Here is a 25216-nt window from a genome sequence, read left to right as displayed (position 1 = left end):
AGCTTAGCAAGTGTAGGATGGGCCACAACACATACATACTTATATTACTGAAAGCAGTTCGTTTAAGTATACAACATTAAAATATTAACTTTTTAAGGCATAGTAACAGAGAAATGAGAATTCTTAGTTAACTGGTTTTCATGAACTGTTCTTAGTAGGCAAATGCTTTATAGCTAGTGAATGGCACAGAGGACCTATACACCAGGCAAGCTTTTCTTTCTAAATTTAGGCTGTTCAGCTATGCTGCTTCCATTTGGTAGACCTGTTCCCATTACATGACTTCAAAGTTCCAACTTTAGCAGTTACATCTAAGACTCTAGGAATGACTTCTGTCCTCTAGTGATCACACTGCTCTGACCGATTTCCAAAATATGAATAAATAAATCTATAAGATATCCTTTTTACTGATTCGCATTAACTACAAGTAGCTGCTCAACACTGAAATTTATTTTTTTGATATATCACATTATCAAACCAAATACTTCACAAGGTGTTACTACTATATCATGTACAGTAGAATGCATGATGATAATGTAAGCCTAAGATTATAAACTACGCAAAACATTACACAGATGCATAAATAACATATATTTGCTGAACTTGATTCTGATGCAGCTTCACCAACACAAGCCTGAAGAGAGGTGTAGTGTTAATTTCTCCATTTTGCATACAGGAATGCATAAGAAATACAGTACTGTATGAAGCAAGTGAGAGTCAAACTCCATCTATCAGAAATTTTCCAGAAACCCATTATATTAACCAGATCAAACCAAAAATGACATATTGCACTGTAAATTAGACTTACCTATAAACACAGGGTACAGAGACATCGGTGTTGTTGACAGAACTCAGTACTTCTCTTCATAGCTTTTCACGGTCAGCTCTCAGAGAACAGTTTTTAAGTCAAGCATCAAACTTGTGTTGTGGTCTTTAACACAAATTCCCTAGAATTCCCTAGTAAGCAATGCATCATTTAACCAGATCAGCTAGTTATCTTTCAAATCTCTACACCTGAACTCTAATAATTTACTGTAGAAATTCTCCTAGAACAAGGTTCAAAGCCTACCTTGGAAAAAGACGAGATATTGGAAAACTTTTATATATATATATATATATATATAAAACATTTAGAAAAAAAAAGTTCCTGTTGTAGTAATGTAATAATGATAAGAGATCTGTCAGATGAGACACTGATAGCTCTCTCCAGTGCTTCTCTATGTTTCACAGAGACTGAGTGATCCTTATGGGTCCCTTCCAACTCAGGATATTCTACGATTCTATCATTCATTTAAGTACATAAAATAAAACTAATCTTTGGTGAAGATTCTAAATTCATCATTACCCTGTCTGACAATCTATACTCACCCTTTTACCCAACTACATATGCATATATAGAGAGCTAATAAGATCAAATCACACTTGTTAAATGATCAGAGTATGCAACTAGATGATGATATCTCTGCTGATAGAGAAATGCAGACATTGGAATTTAACATGAATAGCTACATCTAGAAACACAGAACAGGAAGGAGCTCATGCGTCTCAAACATTTTTGCCTTCCAACTCCACACTGCAAAACATGGCAGAATTTCTGTTATACGGTTTAATGCTCTCGAAAATAATAAGCTGTATTTTACAGACCTAATCACCTGGGTATGTAAATGTTCAACCCATTAAAAAAAAAAAAGTGTAGTGTTTGATACACAAACTATCTGAACACTCATAACCACACTATATAAGCTCATTATGCTGTATGGATATAAAACTGTGAATAGCACAGAAACAAAATACAGAAAGAATATATCCTTCTATTTTCTGACTGTCCTCAAAACAAGCTAGAATTACTTACTTTCCTGCTTATAAACTAAGGAAAAAAAAAAAAAAGACCTTGTGAAAAGAAGGTTTCAAATTCTATTCTGTTTTTTTCCTCGCCCTAAAAACTAAATATTTCATAGGTGCAACTGAAGTCATTAGAGCATCCTCTGGTAGGATAGGAGAAACCCATCTCTTTGCAGAAAGATAATTGTTACACATCCATGAAGAAACAGAAGCATGCTTCCTTTGATGATTCTAAAACACAATTAAAAAATAGTAATGATTAAAAGATTAAAAACTCACTTGTAAATGTTGAGAGTTGTCTGTCATATTGTCCTCTCGTCTACGAACTTCTTCCAGCAGCTGTGCATTCTTTTTTTTCTCCATTTGTTGATTGTGCTTCAGATTAGCAACCTTCTTGTTTTGGTCCTTCATATGTCTAAGAATCATATGCACATACGCATTAACATTAATGACTGCAATGACATCTTTTTCTCTATAAATCTGCCTATGACTGTGACATAGGACATTGATTCGCCACCTTATACAAGTAGTCCTAGTATCAGATTTAAACAATTAAACTTTACCTTTTTTCCAACTAGCATAATAAAACAGCTTTTATGCCATCAGATTATACAAGGGTAAACCAATTATTCTGTCTTAAAAGATTTTTCCTTTTTAATTTTTAATTATCTGCTCACAAATACTTATCAATGTCCTGATCGCTATGCAGAAAAACTGCTGTAACAGGAGATTATCCAACAATTCTTTTTCTTTTCAACTTTTTTTAAAACAAGTACATTTGTAAGTAAATTCTAACGAAAATGAAACAATCTTTCCCACCATTATATATTTTCTGTTGTTGAGACTGTCCTTGAGTAAAAAATATTTATTTACAATTTAATTATATTTTACCGTGGAACTGTATTAAGTTACTAGAAGCTTTTCTGATATATAGCGAATATCTTTTTAAGAAAGGAGGAAAGCTAATTTTCCCTGGCAGGAACTGAAAAAAAAAATCCTTGCGGTAATGCTTTTTACCTGCTTGGATTCTTAGATATTATTTTCTCGACTTTCTTTGACTTTGAGGAATTTGCTCCCTTTTATCTATATAAAAATAAAGTCATGTGCAAATTCCTAATGAGATCTACTCACTAATCCTATTTTGGCAAATGAAGAGGATATTATTCAATGGCTAGAAGGATCGGGAAAAACATCTCTGTTGCCTCCACATTAGAGCTTTCAGGGAAAGACAAAGTTATAGAATACATTTCTTCCAATGATTTCACTAAACTCAAGAAACTAGGTCATTTTATACATTACAGTCATACAGCCATACATACAGTCATACAGTCATACACACAGCCTTAACAGTCACATACCAGAGCACAGAATACTATCAGTTCTCCCCATTTACATACAAAACTATATTTTTTATTACTTTTTTTACTTGTGGCATCTTAAACTACACAACGTAACAAAAGTCATAGAAACACTTATACATGCCTAAAGATATTATATAAAATTTGATTGCCTATCAGAAAACTTCAAATAGAGAATGTAGTGGTACAGAAATGTAGCTTTTCACTGAGACCTCCAGAATGGAAGGCAATGGTTTAACAGACCATGAATTAAAAACACACAATTAAAGACAACAAAATCACAAAATAAGGAACAGAATGTAAGAAGGCATTCAGAATATAAAGCTATAAATACACTCTTCAATTTCCCAACTCTTTCCTTCTTTGAAAGTTTCAGCTCTAATCAAGGGGAAAAAATCACTTTGTTATTTTTTGAGTATGATGCAGATATTAAATAAACTACAAAATTATTTTTATTTGATCTTAAATTCATCAAAAAATTGACTACAAATTTAGTTCACCCTCCTGTAACTATTCACCTGTTGGAAAATGTAAAATATGCACAGAAAACAGATCAACACAGGCTGGATGACACTGATTAATGAAAAAAATAGAATTAAAAGAATCTACAGAAAGCTCACAGATCATTTTTAAAAGAGACAAGTATGAATTCCTCTATTTGAAAAACAGATTTATACTATAGCTGTGTTAGAGTGTTTGCATCAGTCTCTTAAGACACACAAAGAAAATTAGCACAATTGTATTTCTATGCTGCAAACTATACACCTAAGACTCTCCCATTTAGACATATCTTTAGGAAAATGACAAGGCTCCTAAGGAAACAATACCTTTTCCCAGCTAGCAGAGACCATCAGTACAGCTTACAACAGTCTCTTTCTAGACCTCTGGCATCATGTTTAAATCCCCAAATCAAGTTCACTTGAGAACAAAATATACACTACACGATGGTCAGAAGAAATCTAAGACAGACCTATCCCAGTAGGCCCACAAGGATAGCATAAATCACCAGTATGTTTTCACAGCATTTTAAGAAAGGTTAATTTCCTGAAAAACACAACACTCTCAACACAGCAAACCAATGATAAGCAAGCAACATGACAGTGCTAAAAACAGCAGGGATATTTCTGTTTGAGTTACACTGACAGATTAAAAAAAACAACTACCAGAAATTGCATGGTTCAGTTTCAACTTGTTTTTATGATTTAAGGAATATAATGGGTTTAGATACCAAATTGTGTGTTATTCACTACAGTTCCTTAAGAATTTTAGTGTGATGCCCTTCTGCTTTGTAACTATTCAAATAAGCATTTTGGATGCACTGTGCAAGTCCAAGTAAAAATGAATTCTCTTTCATGGGTCCATGTAGCATAATTGTAGGAACAGACCTAACCTGCATAAAAATAAAGTGAATATAAGAAAAAATGTCTTTTTCAGAACTTTATATATACACGTGGCATTTGGTGGAAATTTTTGCTGTGTAATATGACTTTATGCTGTTAGAATATAGACTGATTTCCAAAGTAATGCTGAATAAATTATAATTTATATTTAATCTCCGTAAGAAGTTGAATTGTATGCCTATGCTAACTGCTTCTTTCACCACCTTTCCCCCTCAAAACTTCCCATTTTGGCTTGTGTTTAACGCCACACCAAAACGTAGAACATGGTGAAGCTGCAAAGAAAAACATCTGGTGCCTGTGATACGCAAAATCCTGCGGAGAAGGAAATAAAAGAAAGCTGTGTCATAATCTCTCTTTCTTCCACAACTGACTAGATGCCCATGGAAACTAAAGAAAATGCTACAGTTAAAAAGCCTAGCTGAGCAATTCTCTCTTAGGCCTGCATTAAATGTACAGGAGGAGTTCAACACAGGGAATAAATACAAAACATTCCCTCTGTATTTTAACTATGCTTTGCCTTTAGACGCCACGGGGGCCTGTGGGACTGGTCTGTGGAAGTGGGAGGCCAAGAGGAGCATAGAGCATGGGGCACAGGAAATTTCCCTTCCATCTTTCTTACCTCATTAGGATTTTTTTATTTTTTTTAAATATGAATTCATGTTTGGGTCTTTCTCAAACATAGTAACTGCTTCAGTAGGTACTCATTCAACTCTTACATCCTTCTTTCTTTGTTGTTTGACAGCACTTCATTGTTGTCACACAACAATTATTTCCAGGATGGTCCTTCTTGGTGGATGAGAAACTCAATGGCAAGAAAATGTACTCAGGTCATACAATCATTGAATGGTTTGAGTTAGAAGGAACCTTAAAGCTCATCTAGTTACAATACCCCTGCCATGGGCAGGGACACCTTCCACAAGAGCAGGTTGCTCAAAGCTCCATCCAGCCTGGCCTTAAACACTTCCCAGGGATGGGGCATCCCAACCCACATGTTCTCCTTTATGGGATGTAGAGAAATGACTTTAGGGTAATCATGAGTTTAAACACGGATTCTTTTTTAATATAATATTTGGGAACTAGTCATTATAGAAACACATAAATAAAATTACTAAGACCAACTGCCCATTCTAACTCTATCAAAAGACATTTTTGTTGGCTTTTAATAGAATCTACATACATTGACATGCATCAGTGCAAGTAAAAATACACACAAATAAATGGCCACTGAATCTAGTTTGCTGGAACTGGAAGTTATGCTACTGCCACTTTCATGTTAGAACTGATCAAAGTATTCCTTCAGATTCCAGGTCCTACATGATACACAATATCTGTCAGCCTTGACAACAAAATTCTAGTAGAAAAGGGGAGATTTCACTCTTTCAGCTTCTAACGTAATTAGTATAAACTAAAATATATACATCTCTGGCCATTATAAAAATTTTCAGGAAATAGTTTAAGTTCACTAGATTGCAGTATTTTTTTTTGCAGTATTTTCCATGTCCTCTTTTTGTCCCCCCCCCCCCCCCCCTTTTTTTTTCCCCTTCAGGAGAGTTCTGAAGAATCAAAACAGCATATCACTTAGTTCTTGCTAGTGTGAATATCACTAATAGTAATGACAACATTTAAACATGTTTTTTCTGTCTCTTGTAGGATAAGATACAAAATGATCTCACAGGTCAGACTATAGTGCACATAATTGCTTTAGTACAGGTTTTAAAAACAAATACTAACATTTAGTTTCCACATGTATTCAAGTATCTTTTAGATTTCATTTTACAGTAGTGCATAACTGTTGTCTACACTCCAATGCTTTCATCATGATTATAGAAAGTCACGCTATTTCATTAAATTACCATCTTAAATTAGCCACCTGAGTACCCTGGCCAAGAAGTATGTAATGTCAGCCAAAACCAAAGTGTTACATGCTTAGTGTAGCTTTCACTATATTTCATAAAGATTTTTTTTTCCAAAGCATCCAAAAAATGCAGATGTGAAATATTCCTAAGATATTCTGATATTTCTGATATTCTCATGGAATGCAAATGCATTTGCCACTACCAATCTATAAGCCTGAATAAACAAGGCTGGGTTAGACTCTAGCAAACCATAAAGATCACAAGAAACATCAAGGGAGGTACTGACAGACACATTCCTGGCACAAATATGCAAAGACACTGCTTATTCACTTACACCCCATAGATGGATTTCTCTGGGGAAAATAGGTTCCAGCATAATTAGAAAACTTATATGCATTACAGGCTGAAGTTTTGATATGACAAAGAAAATAAAACATGCCTCAAATAATCAGCATTTTTCTTAAAGAAAAACTTGAATGGTAAATTTATTAAGTTAGAATCTAGTCATCTTAAGATCAGATGACTTAAGATCATATTAGATATCTGCTAATAAAAAAATAATAATAATACTTTACTGCGCTGACATTTGCATTTATAAAAACTTTCAGGTTGTTCTTTTAAATCCAGATTCAACGAGCTGAAGGATTATTAGTATCCAAAACATCTTTTTTTTTTCCCCTTATGCTTAACCTTCCTTTTCTATTTTTTGTTAAAAATTGTCATGACGATCAAAAATTAAAGAATACTTTTAGCAAAACCAATGATTCCAGCCTTGCAGAAGTTAATTATTTTAACACAACCAAAACATCCAACAGAACTGAGCTTCAAAATAAATTTTATTCTTTCTCCTTTGATGGTTTAAAAAAAATGGTACTGGGCCCAACATTCTTTTCTTATGATGTAGATGATGCTCAGAAGCTAGATTGCTTGTATGTTCCAGGCCAAATCATTCATCTATCTTTATGCCCTGATATAAAATGGCAGACAGTGATGATCATAGCCAAAGGCAGAATATATATTAAAATTTATTAACATATAAAATAACAATAATTCATAAGAATTTTTGCCTTTTTCTTTGTGTAGAGGAACCTACTCCGACTGCAAAACTGCAAAGCCAGCTCACCATTGTACACAATGATTACACTCCACCCACAAAACAAGCAACATATGTAGAATGGAGTCTAAGAAAGCCACAAAGCTATAAGCAATCAATTTACCACTTCTAATACATTACCCCCTCCAGAGTAATTATTTCATTTGGGGTTTGTGTCTTTGGTTATTCCAACAGTATGATGACAAAACTGCTACGAAAATCTATTATTTTGTTTAAAATGGTGCCAGAATTTGTAATACTTTCAGCATCTTCATTCCATAACACTGTGCAATGCACCTGAGTTCTGAGAATATGAGTAGCCACACAATTGCCTGCCTCAAAGAGTACATGGCTCATACTGATTCATCTGTAACTACAGTATAACATTAGTGCAAATCAGCTCCATTTTCTATATCAAAGCTAGTATAACTTTTTTAAATGACATTTCTTCTGTGTCTTATGAATTTGGAAATATTTCTACTTTTAATGTGAGTGTTTGATAGACCAACCTAAAAAGCTCACAGATGAATAAAGACCACTAGTGAAGCATTATGGGAGTAAGATGTTTTGAATGTCCTAGGAAAAAATATATAAATATTTTTATTGCAACAAGACTTTCCACGGACTGCATTCTAAAATCATTTCTCCATTTTTCTCTAGACATATTGGAGAGAAAAAAAAAAGCAGAAATTTTGAAAAAAAGAGTAAAAACATAGAGGTCAATACAGGATCTGTCTCTTGGCAAATTTTTTGCAGGCTATAAATTCTCACGAAGCAAAGTAGCAGTATTATTACCTGTTATCATAAAGGCCACATTCCATTTAAATTCAACATCCCTGTAGCTGTAAGCAAGTGGGAGACAGATGATGAAAGTTCAACAAAGCTATGTTAATACAATTGAGTTTGCACCTTTCCTCCCATTTCTTGTTGCTGCTACCAGGAATTTCATTTTCAATATTCTGCTTGGTAAGAAGTAAAAAAATTTAGTGTTTTAGTTTCAAATTCTATCCATAAAATGAATAAGACAGCAAATTCTAGCAAGTAAAATAAGAGAACTTGGATAAATACTTCATCCCCAAATACTAAAGGATTCCTTTCTTTGCATGTCTGAGTAACCCATTACCTATAGAAATAAAGGTTCTACAGAAACACAGAAATAAAAGTCTTGTAGAAAAATTTGCTTCATCTTCACCTTTCTCACCTACACTATTCCAAAGAAGATGGCCTAGGAGATCTTATCCCTGCTCTTCTCCTTCTTTTCTGCAAAATAAACTGTATTTTCCCCTCTCTACTTTCCACCCAAAAGGGGCGGGGGCAGGATTTCAACTGCCTGAACTTATTGCCTTTATAATTGTTTAAACACCAAAACTGTATAACAACATAACTTACTACGCTATAGCTGACCCTGTGTCACAATTTCATTTTTGCATCACTGTTATCTGATCCTGTAATTGTGAAATATATATAAATATATATATATGCACATTCTGCATTGACAGTAGTAGCTCAGTTTCCTTAGCATGTCTATTATAATATAGGATGAGAAAACTTTTGAGTGGAAGGAAGAAGGTGTCACACTAGTACTGGACTACCCCTACTGCCAAGAAGGATGACAGAAGACCTTTAGACCTTCCCTTACACGGTAAGCTTATGACAGTAAAATTTTGGTGGCTGGAGAAAAAAATCTGGAGAAAGAGGATACTCTCTGGTTAATTTTGGCCAAACTGACTTATTTTTTCAGCAACAAAGACCATTGTTCTTCTGTGCACCTTTATCACAAGTTAATTTTGTCTTCTCTTACTGAAGAAGAATGTTTGGTCTTCTTTCTATCATTCACCTAAAATGGAGACTATGGCAAACTCCATGTCACAGTTCCTACTTGATCTATGCACTACAAGAAGTGAGAAGCAACCTCCATGTCTCCTCTGCATGCATGTAAAGGACTAGAATCAAAATGACTAGTACAAGCATTGAACAAAAAAATCATCAAAACAATACTTTAAAAATCTCCAAATAAATTGATTCCCATATTCCTTAATTCTCCAGTTGAATGTAAGAATGCTGCAACACCCAGAATTTACCATCAAGGTAAAAAAAAAAAAATCTTTTCCTTTCCTTTAGATCTCATGGTTTCAAATGTTTGAGACCTGGTTTAAGATTTCTTAATACTCAGATTATTATGACAGTGCTTCAATGTGACAACTATTTTGCCTCTAAAAGCACCACAAGAAGGTATGGCTGCCTTGACAGAATCAACAACTCTGCCTGCTAGAAATAAAGCAAGTGTCACAGAGGCCACTGAAACATTTCTCACCTCACAGACAAAAACGTGGGAGGAAGGGTTTACCTAACACACAATCTGGGAACTTTTCCAAAATCTCTGTTCAAGAAGTGTTTAGTCTGACACAGTTCCCTCCAAAGCCCTGGAGAGATGCTAGAAATACTCGCATGAGGATAATGCATGAATGAAAAAGACCTACTAAAATCCTGTTTCCAAACTATGGTTCGTATCATTTTGTTTCAACACACATATGCACTGCAACCACTGAAACTTCAATACAGTGTATTGTACTACTGTCTCAGCACATTCTTATTGGATGACACTTTATATGAACACGTGTGAAATCTGTACCAGAAGACTCATCTGTCACACATCTCCTGTATATCAAGGATTGTTCTGCAGTTGCTTATGTTCTTTACAAAATAAAATAAAATAAAATAAAATACTGACGACAGGACACTAATAAGGATATTTGATCTGATTTAAATGGCAATTGCTTGCTCGGCTATTTTACTAATTAGTGATAACTGTAACCTCTAACCAAAAATAGTTGCTACCTGATATTTGATCAAGGAGTTGTAGTCCTCCTACTGTTTTATCAGGTTCTTTCCTGCTGTTCTCCAGGTAAGTGTTTTTCTTTTTTTTTCTTAAATAAATAAATAAAGTCCACAACATGTCCAGCCTGACAAAAATCAGGATTGAGCCTCCTCTGCTGCACTCCACGTCTCACTGCAATTTCCTTCTGAATCAAGTCTTTCTACTGAAACTCCTGGCTTAACCTGTCAGGTCTCAGGATCAATCCAACCTGTATCATTCAAACTTTCTGTACTTTTGCAGTAACCTCTTCAGAACTCCAAATAAGTCAGGTATACACTGTACGATTTCTTGTTTTGACATACTAGCTTTCCCATATTGTAATTCAGATCAGTGCATTTCAATCTAGTCACAACCACGTTGTCTATTCATATTGCTTCTGCATTATGGAAGCAAACAACGTGAGTAGAAAAGGAGGCTCCATCAACAGCCCAATTCCTAAATTTAGCTCCCCTGTCTCTTTTCAATCACAGCTTTTCAAGGGTAAGCTGTATTATCTCACAACGATTCTTCACATACATCACATCCCTCCACAAGACTTAGGGAATCCTGACAGCATTGTACCCAGGCAGTCTCTGAGCTCCCCATGAAAGTGGTCTATGGCTGCTTTATTCAAAAGGTAAAGAAATATGTTCTGTGGATCTTCGCCCTGGCAAAAAACTTAGTGTAAGCAGAAGGTCTAGAGAATCATAAGAAAGACTGCTCTGTCTTGAAATTCATAATCATGAAACAGAAAGAGTAACAGTTCCTTATGTTCTTTATTCCCCAACACAGAATTGTTTTGTCAGGTCCAACCCAATCCAAAGTGGCTATTTTTCCTTCAGAGATGTATATTTCTCCTCATATGCGGTTTATGCTGCATATCTATATATTTCCAAAGAGTATTTACACCAAATCGAACTGAAAAAAGCACATTACTGAAAAAATTACAAAATATCCTTCCTTGTTTAAATAATTCATTACAATTTATCTCAGCAATGATGTTAACCTCTGCGGTCCTTTAAGGAAACTGGAAAGGCATTAATAAAGAACCAAGCAGGTTCAGAAGGGAGAGGGATAAAAATGAACACTGCATTGGCCTGTCACCATGACCCATTTGTATCTTTTTATTCTTTTTCTCTAGTAATTCCTCTTATTTCATAATATATGGTTATTTTACATTGTTCTTTTAAAGGGAAGAGGTCCAAAGAAATAAATTTTCTAGTTTATTTCTTAAATAAAATTAAACGCAAATACATACAAATTCGAAAGAACACGTAATCAGATAAACATCTCTTATCACGTCTTCATGTCTTTCTAAAGGTTTAAATGTTAAAATGCCCACAATGTTACAATGTTGGTTCTATATACACAGCAAATGTTTCTCACTCAGAACAACCAATCTCTCAGAAGAGTAATGTATATTCCAGATTCTCTCAGTTTTCATTAGTACACTATCTCAATTTCTCCAGGGAAATTATCTTTGAACAACATATCACTCTGCCCTTGGAACCATCAAAATGACATTTGACAAAACTGTGGAAGGCTTGTAAGTTAAATTTAAAGCTCCGTTAAACCTTGCTTTGCACATTGCATGGAGCTTTAGCCTTCCACAGAAACAGTTAGGAAGGCCAACAACAGAAGCTGGTGGGAAAATTTCCAGAACTACACCATCTCCTGTTTATCTACAGGCAGAAAAGTTTGGAAAGCATATAACCTATCATAAACTAAACAAAAAAAATGTTACTGATTATTGTGCTCAGAGCTCTTCTTATCATATAAGTAGATTGATATATATCAAATATATATATATTATTTTTATGTCAATGTATTTTTCTTGTTTGCCAACGGTATCAATAGCTCATTGTGTTATAAAAGCACTACAGCATTTTTCTAATCATTCTAATCATGAATAAAATGACAGCTAAGAACATATTGATTAGAAGAAATTAATTAAACAGATCTGTTTCTTAAGTTTGATCTTAATGATGTTTCAAGCTGCAAAAACTTAACACTTCACTGAAATACTACAATAAACTCTAATCATACGCTACAACTTTTCTAGGACTCCAGGGATGAAAGTTGGCAGGGTTATGAGGACAGTTTGCTTCAGAAAGGTCAGCTGGTTTTTTAGGTCAATAAAACATAACAGAAATTGCACCTCCAACTGCTGAACAAATGTTTCTGCATACCAATCATTGAATTCCAGTGAAATCAACCATAATGACAACTGCATAGCATAGTATCTTTCTTTAAGCTCTCTCTGGCTAGGGAGATTTTCAATAAACGTTGAATATGATAGAAATTATAGAAATGAAACTCTGATAGAAATGTCAGAGCGATCACATTCAGACAGTAACTCCACCATAGCTAGATCCAGAGTAAATGCATTTAATTACTTTCCAGCAGAATTAAAGATGCTGGAAATAAATGGTTTCAATATTTTTTATAATTCAGGTGTAATAAAGTTGTATTCAAGCACATTAAAACATGCTTGTAGTAGACAAACAATAAAAAGAAAGTGTTCATCCGATTCATTATTGCAATTGATAAGACTCAAATTTCAGAAACAGAACTTCCAGCTGGAAACTAAGTTGTGAGTGCAATGTATATTAAAGCACATCAGGAAAAAAAGCCTTGTCTCATCAATGTTTTAGTAGTGAGCCATTTTTTGCCGTATGGTCTGAAGGCATTCACATCAGAAACTCCTCTGACATGGTTGAATTGTAAAACATGAACTGTACTTGGTTTTGAGATCAAGATACGAAGTCTCTCCCAAACTGGTGAGCTCTGCTTCTATATGAACTGAGAATAATGCCACTCAAAAAGTAGGCATTCCTATAAAAAGTCTGAAAACTTCAGAGCCGAGCACATTATAAAGGTATATTGGAGATTTGCCATGATTCCAGCCATATGTGCTGCATGGCAACATGATACCTGAAATCATTTCTGCAAATGCAAAACCTAGGATACCTGAAATCTGCCTAGACAGCCTTTGCAGCATACACCCTCCTTTACACTCTAATCCAATTGGTCTGTGAAAAAGTAAACAAATTCTACCTTGATAATGATTGAAAACCAGGTCTGTTTCTGCCTAAATCAAAGCAACTTCAGTACAGGAAACAAAACTTAGCTGCACCTTAGCCATGTCACATTTTGATATTAATAAAATCTTAGACCATTAACGTGTATTGTGGTAAATAATTTCTCAATTTATACTAAGTAAAACAAGAAAGAAAAAATAATAAATCTTCTTTTCATTCTTCAGATCTCAGCTAAGAGAATAAAAAAATATGTTCACCCTCTCTGATTCACTGTTTGATACAATCTCATTATCTTAATGTTTGAGGCCTGGTTTAATATTTCTTAATACTCAGATTATTATGACAGTGCTTCAGTGTGAGAACTATTTTGCTTCCAAAAGCACCACAAGAGTGTACGGTTGCCTTGACAGAACCAGCAACTCTGCTTGGTAGAAATGAAGCATGTGCACAAAAGTCCCTGAAACATTTCTCATCTCTCTATTTGAAAACCAAATACACCTGCATTTTAATAGCAAGAGAGAGAAAGTTCAGTTCATTTTCTAATAGACTAGATCTCAGGTCTCCTGATAGCTCTTGCAACACTGTTCAATTTAGTAAGCAACAATTTAGGGGTTCTCTGTACTGCAGCAGAACTCTGTATAACTTGGGGAAAAAAAAAAAAAAAAAATCGGTAAAGCTGAAGATTTCATTCACATTGAAGCCAACAGAAAGACTCCCCAGGAGCAGAGGACCTGTTCAGGCTATGAGAACATTACCAAATAACTTAAACATTACTCAAAAACAGTGCAGAAGCACACTTGCAAAACTAATCTAAAACCTCAGAGAAAGAAAAACGTGTATCTGATTAGATCATGCTACATACAAACCCAGCACACAAAGTATATACTCACATACACCTCCCTTCAAGTTTATTCTGGTTCAGAATCTGGCCAACACAAATTGCTAAAAGTTTCTGAACTAGCAGCTGAACCACTCCAACCTGTCCTATTATGTTTGCAATAATAGTAAAAGTGGTGACAGTAAAGTATAAGTCTCTAATTGTAAGCATACATCTCTCTGTATATTCTTGTTATTGTTCAATTTGTTATTCCTTGAGTTGGGCTGTCTACAAAAAATTTATTCCCGCTGTTGAACTCCTAAACAAAAATAAGAAGAGAAAAGGAGAAAAGAGAAAAGAAGAGAGAAGAAGGGAGAAGGGAGATGGGAGAAGAAAAAAATCATCTTTTTTCTTCTGAACGAAAAAAAAAATCTTTACACAAAAACAACATATAAGTTTAATATGTTGTTAATACGTATTTTTTTCTTACAAACTTTTGAGAAAAGCATTCCTTTACCGTGAAGTTTCTGATCTAGAAATGGAATGACCAAAAGCTTCAAAACAGAATCAAGTATGAGGGGAAAAAAAAAGGGGGGGGGGGGGGGGGGGCGCGAACGGCAAACAGAAGTTATTGATACGGAATCAAAATGACCAAATAAATTAAGCATCAATGAAAACCTTGGTCATGGAAGGACCAATTAAACAGGAGAGCAGAAAATACTGACCTGGAAGTCAAGCTGGTTGGAGTAGGGATGAAAGCAGCAGTTTGGAGAAAAACAGATAGGGAGAGAGACAGCAAAAGAGAATAAAGGGAGGAACACATTAGTTCTGTAACAATATAACAAGCAGATGTTATATCAGTAAATTTTATTCAGAAACAAAAAAAGAAAGAAAGAAAGAAAAGGAAAAGGAAAGCAAAAAGAAAAATAAAATTTCTGCACAGAGCATAACTTTGCTGTACACTGAACACAACGGATATTCTAAAGTAAATGGCACCTTGTCATTGTGGACTGTCGAACACCACCCATATTTATAACCATTTTAATGTATACACATACCAACATGGAACAAACAGATTAGCTGTTTACTGGTAGTGTTTGCTGCCACACAAATGTCTCCATACCATGAAGTCTTTTTGAGGCCACCAGGGGTTTGAACACTTATATTCACCAAGTCTTCTCATGAAAGCCAAAAGAGTGAAATAATTTGGCAGCTTGTTAAAGACGTTATTTAGACGTTCACCCCTCTCCACCACCCCCAGGAAAGAGTCTTTTTTAAAGCTGACAGGTTTTTTTTTTTTTTTCTGGTCTGAAGAATAAGGCTAATTCTTCATTACTGAAAATATCCTGGTGCTTGATCATGTATTTTTCAAAAATATCGACCATTCTTTCAATTAAGTATGAAAAAAAACTGCCTTATATCAAGCTAGACTAATCCTTGGAGATGTCACTGGTGCACAATTTTTCACTCATACGTGAAAAGTACTTTTTTTTCTTTAAGCCTGAAAATACTTTCTTTGAACACCTTTTTTACACATGCTGTTTTCAAGTTTCTGCAATGAATTTTCAGTGCTGAGTGAACTTACTATTTTCATCAGAATTCAAATCCAAGGGAATTCAGAATAAATTAATTATAGTGTGAATATCCCAAAGCCTTAAATGCACATTTACAGTGCTATTACCCAAAACTTATGAGCACACATGGTAAATAACTATACAGACATACTGAAAAATGTGATCTTGAACATGAAATCTATTCAATAAAAACCTGAAAGCCCCTAAACAAAGATGTTCTGCTTCAAATAATCAGGATGTTCCCATTTACAGTGCAAAATGTACAATCTATGGCAACGCCTATGAGCAAGAACTAGATTAAGGGCTTTTTCATTACCTGTTTGAAAGAGAACTACTGCAAAAAACATAATTCAGGCCACGTACTAATGGGGTCCCTTTTTTCTCTCCTTTCTCTCTGCTTACTATTCAGCCATCTAGTCTGTGCTAGATGACACATCCCTGACACTGTCTACAAAATTACACTGCATTTTAAAATCAAACTGTTTTTGTCTCATAGATAAAACAGTATTTTTAAATTAACTTTCGTTAATATACATATTCTTATAGGCTTTGCTAAGAAGCTACACTAAATCAAGCAAATGACTGACCAGCTAATGTGATGCTGGAGAAAACCAGAGCAAGCTTTTGCATTCTACTCTATATATTTTCTCAACCTCCATCATCAAGCTCCAGCATTCCACTCTTAAACCAGCAACACTCTGATTATCTGTTACCAGACAGGTTCGTTCAGAGCCAATGCTCTCTGATGAAGCAGGTAACACATTAGTCCTTCCCTAACTCTTATTTCAGCCTTTGCCCAAGCTCCTTCTGAGGATAACTAAAATTAAAAGACCACTGCATCCTAAGCTGAGTCTTGCTGTTAGATAGGCAGTCTGGCCTGTCTAGTAAGGGTGCTCAAAGCAATTGACAACAATGGATACTTAAATATGACTCTGCATGAGAAAGTAATTACTAATCTGGTTCTTTTTCTCTAAATAGACTACTTTCCTGCATGGAACTTATCATTCCATGTAATGCTCTTTAAAACAGAGTCCAGAGAAAGAGCCTGGAATGTTGTTTACAGCATCAGGATCCATGAGCAAAGGCAGCCTCTCCAGTATTTTTAATCCACATACAGTGTCCTGTTTTCTCCCAGTCCTTCTGATTTAATCCAAAGGGCACAATGCAGGCAATGGGGTACCTACGTTTCTTGCATTCTGAGAGTACTTTGTTATTGTCCTCAACCCCTAGGGAAATCACTTTTAATATAAGGAATGTGTTTGCATAGATACCTCTACAATGCTAAGTAAGGTATAGTTAACACAAATGCCATGCACATGGGTTGCTAACAGCATACTGTTCCTGTAAGAGCAAAAGACTATGAGGAATAACCTGGTTCTGAGGCCTGAACTCGTCCATGCAGGTGCAGGCAGCCATATGTCATAATCAGACTCATGAATCTGTCAAGCCACACCTTAAAAGTAGTTAGGTTTCTCATTCCTTTTTTTTCATTTAGCAAGTTGTTTCAGAGCCTTCCTTCCTCTGAAAATTAGAAAGCTTTCTATCCTTTCTTTCCCTTTTCAGACTAAATTTATTAATGGATAGTTCATATCCATTGAATTAGGTGCTAACACTCGTCTTTTACTTAAATCACCCTTCTTCCACTGCAGGGCTTACCCATTCACATATTCACAGAGAACACCCATCTCTACTGAGCCTGTTTTGCTAGGGAAATAAACCAGTGCTTAAGTTTAGACTCCTCTGACACCAGTACTCCATTTGCCTAATTATCCTACCAGCCCTCTCTGCACCTGTTTCCAGTTTCTATTCAACTTCCTTGAATATGACTGATGAGAAGTATACAGCAGTGTTCCATGTGGGGTCTTGCAACTGCTTGATGACATTACTACTTTCCTATCATTACGGTAAACATTTATTCTGACATATCAGGATTCACTCCTCATTATTTAGATGGCTCATAACAACACCGCCATAAGCAAATCTATCTACTCTCTCTTTTCCTCAATTGTATCAAGGATTATTCTTAGTGTACAGCTGGCAATTTTACTGGTCCTAACTTCATAGTCATGCATTTTAAACTATTATATATCACTTAAATTAATTTCATTATTTAAACTCCCCAGCATACTTCACAAATAATAATACTTTTCATTCTAACACTGCTAATAAAAGCATTAAACAACATACTTGCTCCATCCTGACAGTTTTCTCAGCTGCAATATCTCCATTTGGCTATGCCCTTCACATTAAAATTTAAGTTGATTGCTATCTTGCCCAGTTGTATTTACATTATCAAAAAAAAAAGATACCACATTTCCTTAATCAATAAAACCAAAGAAAGTTTACTGAAAGTGCAGCATGCCACAATATATTGCATTTTATTTTAACTTGGTCTCATTATAAACAGATAAATCATGGAAGATATAATAGAAGTTATCAAACAGCATTAGTAGAAGAGGACAAAGTGGTTCTCCTACGTAGTAGTAGTAAGGAATTATAAAATACAAAATACTTTTGTACATATGTAATAATTTAAGAAACAGACCTACATGTTTGTATATATGAGGAACAGCATGAATCATGAATCTTAAGTGATGCAACTCAGTAGTGTGATAGTTTCTGAGGCAAGAAAATCATATTAAAACCAAGAGAATGATCATTCAGATAAAATCTTCTTCAGTATTATTAACGTTCATCTGCCAAATAGTATGCAACTCTAAATTTAATTCCTCGTATCTAGAAACAGATATTTCTGCCTTTGAGTATTTGAAACTCAATGATATATTCAGCTTTTCTGTATGAAAGTAATTCATGATCTTGTTTTCATTTTTAATTGATTTTGTAGATGATAACATTATCACAAATATGTATTTTCTTTTCAGATGAACTGATTTTATACAAGGACACCCCATGCTGCTGATGAATTTATATGTGAATATATGAAATATCATGAAGATATCATAGTTTGCAATACTCTTAATTATAGCTCTCTTAGGAATTTGTTTATAAATGTTGAGAATTTATGTTGTTGCAATTATCTTGAAATGTAAAAATGATGGCAGAGCAGTGAACATGGATTCCATCAAGCTATTAACCAACAAATATATTACAAAAGAACATTCATTTTCCTACAAAACACCAGACAAGCCTTGCATCTGTTACAAGTAATGTTGAAGATATGCTGTTTCTGAGCAGCAAAAAAATAGAATGGGAAAAAGTAAGGAGAGAAAATAGCAATACAGAGCACATTATATGAATTTAAAAACAGCAGGACAAGAAGGAAATAACATTTTCAAATATGTTTCTGTTAAAGTTTCACAATGCCTTACCCCCATAAAGTGGGTAAACTGAGCTTTGGCTCCACCTCTTCCCTTCAATAATGAGCCAATCAAGTAGTCATTAAAATCAGAAAAAGTAGTAGCACTTCATAAAATGTTACAGTAATTTACACTTCGCCTAACCCCCTAGAAAGGGGAATTTCAACATCAAAATTCCCTGTCTAGGGACACCAACAGGTGGCACAGTTATACAAAGATTTAGATCTTTGGCCAATATTTTTCAAAAATGAGGAAGAGGGAGGGAAAATAACTTAAATTTTAGAGAAACCCAAGGTGAGCCTGATTAATAGGAAGAGTTAGATACTCACTGTCTAAAAATATTCCCCTATTACAACTTTATATTGCTGACAGTTTGCTAGGCTTGCTGTACCAAACAACCACTTTGTGTGTGTGTTCATGCATGGTGGAAAGTAGCTTTAAGACTTTATTACCAAGTAAATGCAATAATGATTTAACTCGTGTTGATGCAATCAATAACAGGTAATTTCTATGGTCATCTTTTTTTTTTTTTTTCCTATTTTTCCTATTTTACAATACCATATACCATATATATAAGAATTCTGAATTAATCTTGGAAGCTGTATATTATGTTAAATCATGTGAGAAACTAAATTACAGTTGAAAGAATTCACAAAGAAATCTTAGAGCAGGATAAGTGTAGAAAATAACAATAAACCTTCCTTGTCTGGTCATACCAAAGACAATTTATTGTAAGCATTACAGAAGCTCTTAAAGGTTTGTAGCATAGCTTTACTTCTACATCAAATTCCAAGTACAGCATAACCTCTCAGCCTACAAAAAATCTCTTAAGATTATTCTCTTGAACTAAAGTTTAGCATGCCTACTAGTGCATCTAGAGTCACACAATAATTCAGTAGGTTTTAGAGCCCTATGAAGGTATCAGCTACCATTCCTGTAAAGAATACAGTATCAGGCTGCACCAGCTTGCTCACACCTGAAGTCACCATATTACAAGCCTAGGTCTGTAATTGCCCCTACAGTACACACAGCAGTGGATGGAATAAGCAGCACTTTCATGCCCACACAGATCCACTGTGTTATCTTTTTCCAATATGCTGCTTCAGGATGTTGAAAAGTTTAGGCAGAACTCACGTTCATGGTGTCCAAGTGACCACTCTTCTTTAATACCTTCCTCCAGTATCTACTTTACACATTAAAATCCAAGCAAATACCAGAGTATTCTAAACACCTCCTGATGTGATGAGAGAAGTAATCGCTACGTTTGTCTTCATGTAAACAACTGATTACATGTCAAGTACAAATCTTTATTTATCACTTTAAATTTGAGGTCTCTATTCTCGTGGCACATTGATTGATAACTACATACCATTCCTTATTATTATTAAATCAAACCTGTGCCAAACGTCTTCAGAGAAAGGTAGGTTTTGGTAACAGAACTGTGGAGGTTGATAAGTCATCATCAATAGGAGACATTCTACAAAGCTTCCTTTCCAAGGTGATTTCCTTTCCAATATTTCTGACAGATCTTCCTGTTTCGTGGTAATTCTCCCTAACAGGACAGAGCAGTGCTATGTCTTGACAGGAACTATAACAATAATCAGAAGATCTCTTAAACCTCAATTTTGGCACCATGAAACCACTTTTCTTCCAACTTGATTACTAGAAGACAGTATGCAAAATATTTGAAAAAGTAAAATTCCTTCTTTCATTTACCTAAGAGTGCTTAGGAGTACAGAAAGAGAACAAAGAATTCAGAAACACAGAAATTTCTTATCAAACAAATGGCAACATTATCTATAGAAGAAGCTTCCCAGATTATTTAATTACAAAAAAGAGCATGAGACAAATTGACCCCAAAACCATTCTATCTCCGTTAAGGAAAGACCATACAACCTTCCCACAATTAAGGGAAAAAAAAATGGTCAACATCAGAAAATACTCATCTGAAGAAGGCAACCATTTCTCAGAACCACTAAGAAATACTGACAGCACAAGACCAGAAATAATTACCAATGCTTTTCAGGACCTCTTAGAACTAGCGATCCCGTTTGCATTGAAGAAACATGTGGGGACAGCTTTGATTTACCCATTACTAGAAAGACGAGGGTGTTGCCCTAACAGGAGGGCTGTCACTGTAAATTGTATATGGCTTTTCCTATGTACGTTCCTTTTATGGAGACTACAAAAAAATTGGAAACCTTAAATTGTTCCAAAGTCATCAGAAAGGAGATGTGATTCTTAAGTATCAATCTTTTTCATTTCTGATACAATTTTACAAAACATCACAAATGCACTGTTAAAAACATATATTCTACCCTCAACTTCTCTTCTCTTTAGTGAAGATCAAGTAAATAAAAATGCCACTCAATGGAAAACAAATAATACAAAAATTACCTTTCTAACTCAGCAATTTTCTTATCTTTGTCATTCTTCTCATTCTCTACTTCCTTGAGTATTTCTAGAAGTCTCTCAACCTCAGCCTGAGCTTTGCCACATTCTTCTCTATAGTATGATGCCTCTTTGTCAAGCTGTTTCATTCTGTCTGCAAATTCTGGGTTCATCCGTGCCTCCTCTTCAGCCTCAAGAGCCTTCAGAATCAATATTAAAAAAAATAATAATAATAAATAATAATAATAATATCAGTAATTTATATAGCTTTAAGAGCTTCACTTCTTCAGTCTTGGAGTTAAAATTTTCATTAAAAAGGATTATAGGTATTTCTGTCAGATAATATTTTTCTACAGAAATTTTATAAAAAGGAATTCAAGTACCCTTGCAGTCTAAAATTACTTTCAAATGCTATCTTACCAAAGCTTCATCCTGAAGAGGGAGGGCATTTATTAAACAAAGAGTGGTGTTTGGTTGGTTGTTTTTTTGTTTTGTTTTGTTTCTTATTAACATGATCACAGTTTAAGGCTGTTGTTTTGTTGTTTTAATTTTAAAAAATCACCTTGTAATTCATTTAATTCACTTCACGCTTTTTAAGTCTTTCAAATATATAGACAATCTTTCTCCATACATGTACGCTTTTTCCATGAGCATACACATATATATACATATATATATATGTATATACATATTGTAATCTGTATCACCAGATGTTTCAAATACAGCCTGATACTAAGAATATAAAAGTAAGAAATGGTTTATATGCAGTGCTGTTTTCAAAAGACAAACCAATGAACTAAGAAGTTTCCTTCAGCAGACATTTTACCAAATAATCCTTTTTATTTTTTTTTTAATTTTACTTATTTATTCCCTTATCATGAATACTTAGCCTGAAATGTCAGAAGAACAAGCTCATTGGTGACAATGGCACAAACCTGGCAAACACATGCATGGATGGGTGGCAGTTTCACAGACAAGAACAAACGCAATGAACACAACAACAGTGCAGAGCCCAATCTTACTCCCATCAAATCTAATGGCAAAAACCCAATTAACATCAATGGGAGCATGATCAGGCATCAAGTGCTTCAAACTGTTGGCTGGAATAATCACAGACAGATGGAAACAACAACGCACTGCAATGCTTAGCCTACCCCTTGCTTCCCATTATTCCTAATTGGCATCTTGAAAGAGCAGGCAAGGAAAAAACAAGTAGTTTAATGCAGTGCACATTAAACATAGAAAATTCAGATAACATTTTTTAATATACAAAAATTTTACAGAAATTTAGGATATTTAGAACTGAAAGTCCTCCAACTATCTTATTATGCAGAAAAAAATTGGGATTATCTTCTTAATTTCAGGGAATAGACAATGCAAGCAAACAATGGAAGAAATGCTGGTCAAAATGAAACATGCATGTTTTGGAAAGAATTAATATAAAATACAGCTATTAGAAGGTTCATATTCTTTGCAATGGTTACAATTTTCTGTATAAATAAATAACAAGTCTGGGTTTAGTATAAATACAACAGCTAAAAAAATGAAATTACTGGAAAGAAACTTAGGAATTTTATTTGTAACATATCATTTAAGCATGAGGATAGTAAGAAAAAGACAGAAGATTTCATATTTTATTTATCCCACTGTGAGATTTTTAATCAGAAGGAATATTTAGTTACCAATACAGGAGAACCCATAACAGGAATCACCATAACAGGAGAAGCCGACAAAACTTACTAGCCTTGCTCTTCGAATGTTCCAATGTTGCTCTTCAAATGTTCTATTTGGTATGCTCCAGCCCTTATACAGGAGTTTCCTAACAGAGCTCATTTCAAGGTAATACCCACAGAGATGTTAGCAAGAGATTCATTTTCATCCTCCTATATCTCCCTGCTTTAATATTAAAGTTTGATTTCTTTTATGCTGAGTTTTAGCTGTGTCAAGAAATTTACTTTCAGCTAGCTATGTAATTTTTTTAATTAAAAGCAATATGCAGACTGCCAAATTATTTGAGACACTGGGTACCATTTCCAATCTGCACACTACTTTCATTTTCCACCAGTTCTATTAAGAAATTAGACAATATTTTACCTCTCCAAAATGGGACCTAAGTGTTCTTTCACAAAGAATAAACAAGTGAAGGAGAAAAATAATTCCAAATGTTGGTAAAGGTAAATTTACTCAAAAAAAAAAAAAAAACAAAAAACACTCCTGTCTTTAAAATACTAGCAAACCTATGCAAAAAGCATTTTGTTCCATATTGCTCTTCAGATTCCTCCACATCTCTTAAGGGTAAGAATAGAATTTCAGTTCCACTCTAAAGCTATCGCCATTTCATATTCTTCCCTGTCACTTTCCCTTTCTGTTCCTTTCAATGCATAAGATGCTTATTTGCCAACTTTGGTTCCATCATTTCATAAACAGGCAGAACATCCACCTTTCTGCCTCTAGCCTGCCTTTGCGGCTCCAAAATGCACTGAACAAATCATCTACTGAACAGCTCATAACTAAAACATAACCTGAAACAATAGATATAAATTATATTTTCCAGTTTAGCCTTATAATCCTTGCATAATAACATGCTAAAGAAACTGATGTTAAATTGCAAAAGTATTTTCAATTCTTCTGCTTTCTCTGGTGTTTATAGCATTCCATATTTGTGGGATGTGTTTTTGGAAACTTCCCTACCACAAACTTGGCCATTTCCCTATAGTTCTCAAAATGAAGTAGAACCTATAAGATACGATTTACTCCAAATGATTTAGTATCCAACCTCAACAGGGGTTTGACATGCAGCACAATTATCCATAATGTCATATATAAACCAGTATAAGCATTCATTACAGAGGGAAGAATAAGATTATTCAGAAAGAGAGAGAGAAATGATTTTAGCATTAAAAATGACCAATTAAGTTGGTTGCACTTCCTATAGAGTATTTTTGGACTATTTACACAAACAAGAGTTGTTTGTTTGCATAAAGGAGGCAGGAATCAGACTTCTACAAGGGTATTGCCTTAAAGGAGGAGGAAAACAAAGTTAGTAAAATATGGATAGCAAGAACGTGAAACATTTTTTTTAAAGGAGCTTTCCCTTAAAGGAAATCCTCATGTTGCTGACAAAGCTGCTGGTACTATAATTGACCAGACAACAAAATAAAATCCATATGACAGTGCCAGGATAAAGGTATAGAATTACTTATAAGATACTTAATATATTTGATTTGCAAGATGTGTTTGGATTTGTACGAGGCACTTTTTTTTTTTTTTAATTCTTATATGAAGATCAGGGATGGTTTGTTTCCAGATGGAACTGGACTTCTGAGGTCAGTAGGCCCAACATAGCCAACTGTTGCAGCTCAACTGACATTGACCCTGCTCCCAACCAGGCAGGCTAAATGTGGGAGTCAGGCTTGAATCACTCCTAATCAGAAGATGTATGTTTAATTGCATGCATCAGAAAGTCCCCATCACTTGCAGTTCTCCTCTCTTACACCTATCCTATTTCTATTTCCATCCTCCTTTTTCTTCCCAGGTTCTCTGTTTTCCTGGGGAGAATACATTTTCTATTTTTATGGGGAAGAGTAACTTGTATCATGAGCACCTTTCTGCAGCCAGGTAGTTGATCTATTAATCTGTATTTTTAATGCTTACATGTGCAGATTAGACATAG

General features: G+C 34.6%; 1 protein-coding gene across 31 annotated transcripts in view; it reads right to left on the bottom strand.

The window, feature by feature from the left end:
- ERC2 (ELKS/RAB6-interacting/CAST family member 2) overlaps positions 1-25216 on the bottom strand; it is a 525223-nt gene that overhangs the window by 276135 nt on the left and 223872 nt on the right. For 20 of the 31 annotated variants that reach the window (XR_014571289.1, XR_014571291.1, XR_014571292.1 and 17 more), the window contains 3 exons: positions 22698-22727; positions 21550-21743; positions 2119-2254 (listed from right to left, as the gene is read on the bottom strand). Coding sequence is in view for 24 of the 31 variants with exons in the window: in XM_083795058.1 (XP_083651184.1) it covers positions 2119-2254; positions 21550-21743; positions 22698-22727 (360 nt within the window). In the remaining 7 variants the exon portion in view is untranslated. The remainder of the gene's footprint in view (positions 1-2118; positions 2255-21549; positions 21744-22697; positions 22728-25216) is intronic. The other 11 variants (XR_014571290.1, XR_014571293.1, XR_014571294.1 and 8 more) reach the window with 1 other exon arrangement.

Source organism: Anser anser (genome assembly GCF_964211835.1).
Source record: "Anser anser genome assembly, chromosome: 12".
NCBI classification, from domain to species: Eukaryota; Metazoa; Chordata; class Aves; order Anseriformes; family Anatidae; genus Anser; species Anser anser.
Note: the sequence above shows the minus strand (reverse complement) of the source record. Positions and strands in the feature narration are given on the sequence as shown.